Source organism: Engraulis encrasicolus, chromosome 10, assembly GCF_034702125.1.
Source record: "Engraulis encrasicolus isolate BLACKSEA-1 chromosome 10, IST_EnEncr_1.0, whole genome shotgun sequence".
NCBI classification, from domain to species: Eukaryota; Metazoa; Chordata; class Actinopteri; order Clupeiformes; family Engraulidae; genus Engraulis; species Engraulis encrasicolus.
Window position 1 is genome coordinate 619,611 of NC_085866.1, and position 2,500 is coordinate 622,110.

The 2,500-nt window shown below is 46.0% G+C and overlaps 1 protein-coding gene across 1 annotated transcript in view; it reads left to right on the forward strand.

Annotated features, from left to right (window-relative positions):
- Positions 1–2,500, forward strand: part of kdm5bb (lysine demethylase 5Bb) — a 59,215-nt gene that overhangs the window by 30,028 nt on the left and 26,687 nt on the right. The window contains exon 12 of the mRNA XM_063207849.1: positions 1,271–1,452. Within this exon, the coding sequence (XP_063063919.1) occupies positions 1,271–1,452 (182 nt within the window). The remainder of the gene's footprint in view (positions 1–1,270; positions 1,453–2,500) is intronic.

The following is a 2,500-nucleotide window of genomic DNA, read 5'->3' on the forward strand; positions in this document are numbered from 1 at the left end:
TAGGCTAATTTTCAAATGATTTCCAAGAGGACAACATCACCTTTCCACATTTGCTACTCACTGCACCAAGGAACTTAAACCTTTATTTTGCCGACCTCGTCGTGTTATCACAGAATGCAAACTGGAGACAGCCGGAACAGTGCTTTCAGAAATATTTCTGAGGATTGCACTTTCTCGAGAAAATAAGTAGCCAAATAGGCTAACCCACTTCCAATGATCTTCGTAGCCTTTATTTTCTGCCCAAAATAGTAGCCTAGCAGGCATACTGTAGTTTATTTATTTTGATCGCAGTGTGCATCTACTTGGCTTTTTGTGGGCATCCCTTATAAAAGTTATAGCCTAGTGTAGCAAACTAATCTACCTTCAGAAAATAAGAAATGGCCAACCTTTATCTGTGCATTATTCTACCTGCTGTCTTCATTATTTGATATCCTCACGTTTAAGTCAAAATGAACGTCACTCAAATGAGCTTTCATGATGCTTCTTGCATGCGTAAAGTTCACATATGGACGAGCTCAGCTGCTATAAAGAAACACACTCGCAATACGAAGCTGACAAATTTGGCTGGTCAAAGGACTTCCATAGGCCTAGGCTATGCCTACTTGTTATAGGCCTATTGGCATTCCGTATCCAAGAGGTTAGTCACCTTTCCGTGGAAATGTGCACATTTGCTAGAGTTACACCGCACAAAGGAACTTTAAATGTAACCCATTAAGTTGTCCGCGACTTCTCGTCGTGTTATCACAGAAAGCAAGCAGGTAGCCTTGTCGTTCGCGGTGCTTTCAAAAATAGGCTATTTCAGAGAAACTGAAACTTTTCATTTTCTCATGAAGGACACCAAGTAAAATCCACTTTCAAAGGGCTCCATACATTTTTTTTGCGCAAAATGCACGTAGGCATAATGTAGCCTAAATGTAGGGCTACAATAGTTTATTTAATTTGATCGCAACAGCGCATCTATTTGCTTTTGTAAAACAACTCAGATGGGTACGCGCACGTAGCCTGGTCCTGACCATCCCATAATACTACCATTGACCGGCTACCGTTGTTATAGGAACGTAGTCGCAGTTGCAGCTGCAGTTGCAGTGGTCTGAACGCCTGGAGTAGAACAGCATGTTGCAGACAGTTGCTAGTTTTTAGAACGTTGCAGCACGTCTCGTCGCGAATCTTTGGTGTGAACTGGCCTTTACACACACACACACACACACCTCACACTATGCTGTTCTTACACACACACTTGTATAATGTGCGTGTGTTTTCTGTGTTCCAGAAGTACCTGGGTTGTGGTTGGAATCTTAACAACATGGCGATGATGAATCCGTCGGTCCTGACCCATGTGACCGCCGATATCTGTGGCATGACGTTGCCATGGTTATACGTGGGCATGTGCTTCTCATCATTCTGTTGGCACATCGAGGACCACTGGAGCTACAGCATCAACTACCTACACTGGTACACACACACACACACACACACACACACACACACACACAAAGGAGAAGTGGGTGGACTGTGTACCCCTGCGTACCACACACACACACACACAATCTCTTTCTTAGAATACTACACACCATTCTAGCCTCTTAGAATACTACACACCCTTCTAGAACACCACACACCATTCTAGAACACCACACACCCTTCTAGAACACCACACACCATTCTAGAATACTACACACCATTCTAGCCTCTTAGAACACCACACTCCCTTCTAGAGCACCACACACCATTCTGGAATACTACACACCATTCTAGCCTCTCTCTCTTATAGCATAACACACCATTCTAGAACACTACACAGTATTCTAGAATACTACACACCATTCTAGAACAGCCTCTCTGGGCTATTCACCATTGTACCTGTGGCTTTTGCTGAAAGAACTTGAACACGAGTACAACATGAATACATTACAGCTCTCACAAACCATTCTCTGTCTGTGTGTGTGTGTGTGTGTGTGTGTGTGTGTGTGTGTGTGTGCGTGTGTGTGTGTGTGTGTGTGTGTGTGTGTGTGTGTGTGTGTGTGTGTGTGTGTCTCCAGGGGGGAGCCCAAGACGTGGTACGGTGCGCCAGGCTAATAATCACATGTGTGTGTGTGTGTGTGTGTGTGTGTGTGTGTGTGTGTGTGTGTGTGTGTGTGTGTGTGTGTGTCTCCAGGGGGGAGCCTAAGACCTGGTACGGGGCGCCAGGCTACGCGGCGGAGCAGCTGGAGGGCGTGATGAGGAAGTTGGCACCAGAGCTCTTCGAGACGCAACCCGACCTCCTGCACCAGCTCGTCACCATCATGAAACCCCAACACACTCATGAGCTACGGAGTACCGGTACACACACACACACACACACACACACACACACACACACACACACACACACACACACACACACACACACACACACACACACACACACCATCATGAACCCCAACACACTCATGAGCTACGGAGTACCGGTACACACACACACACACACACACACACACACACACACACACACACACACACA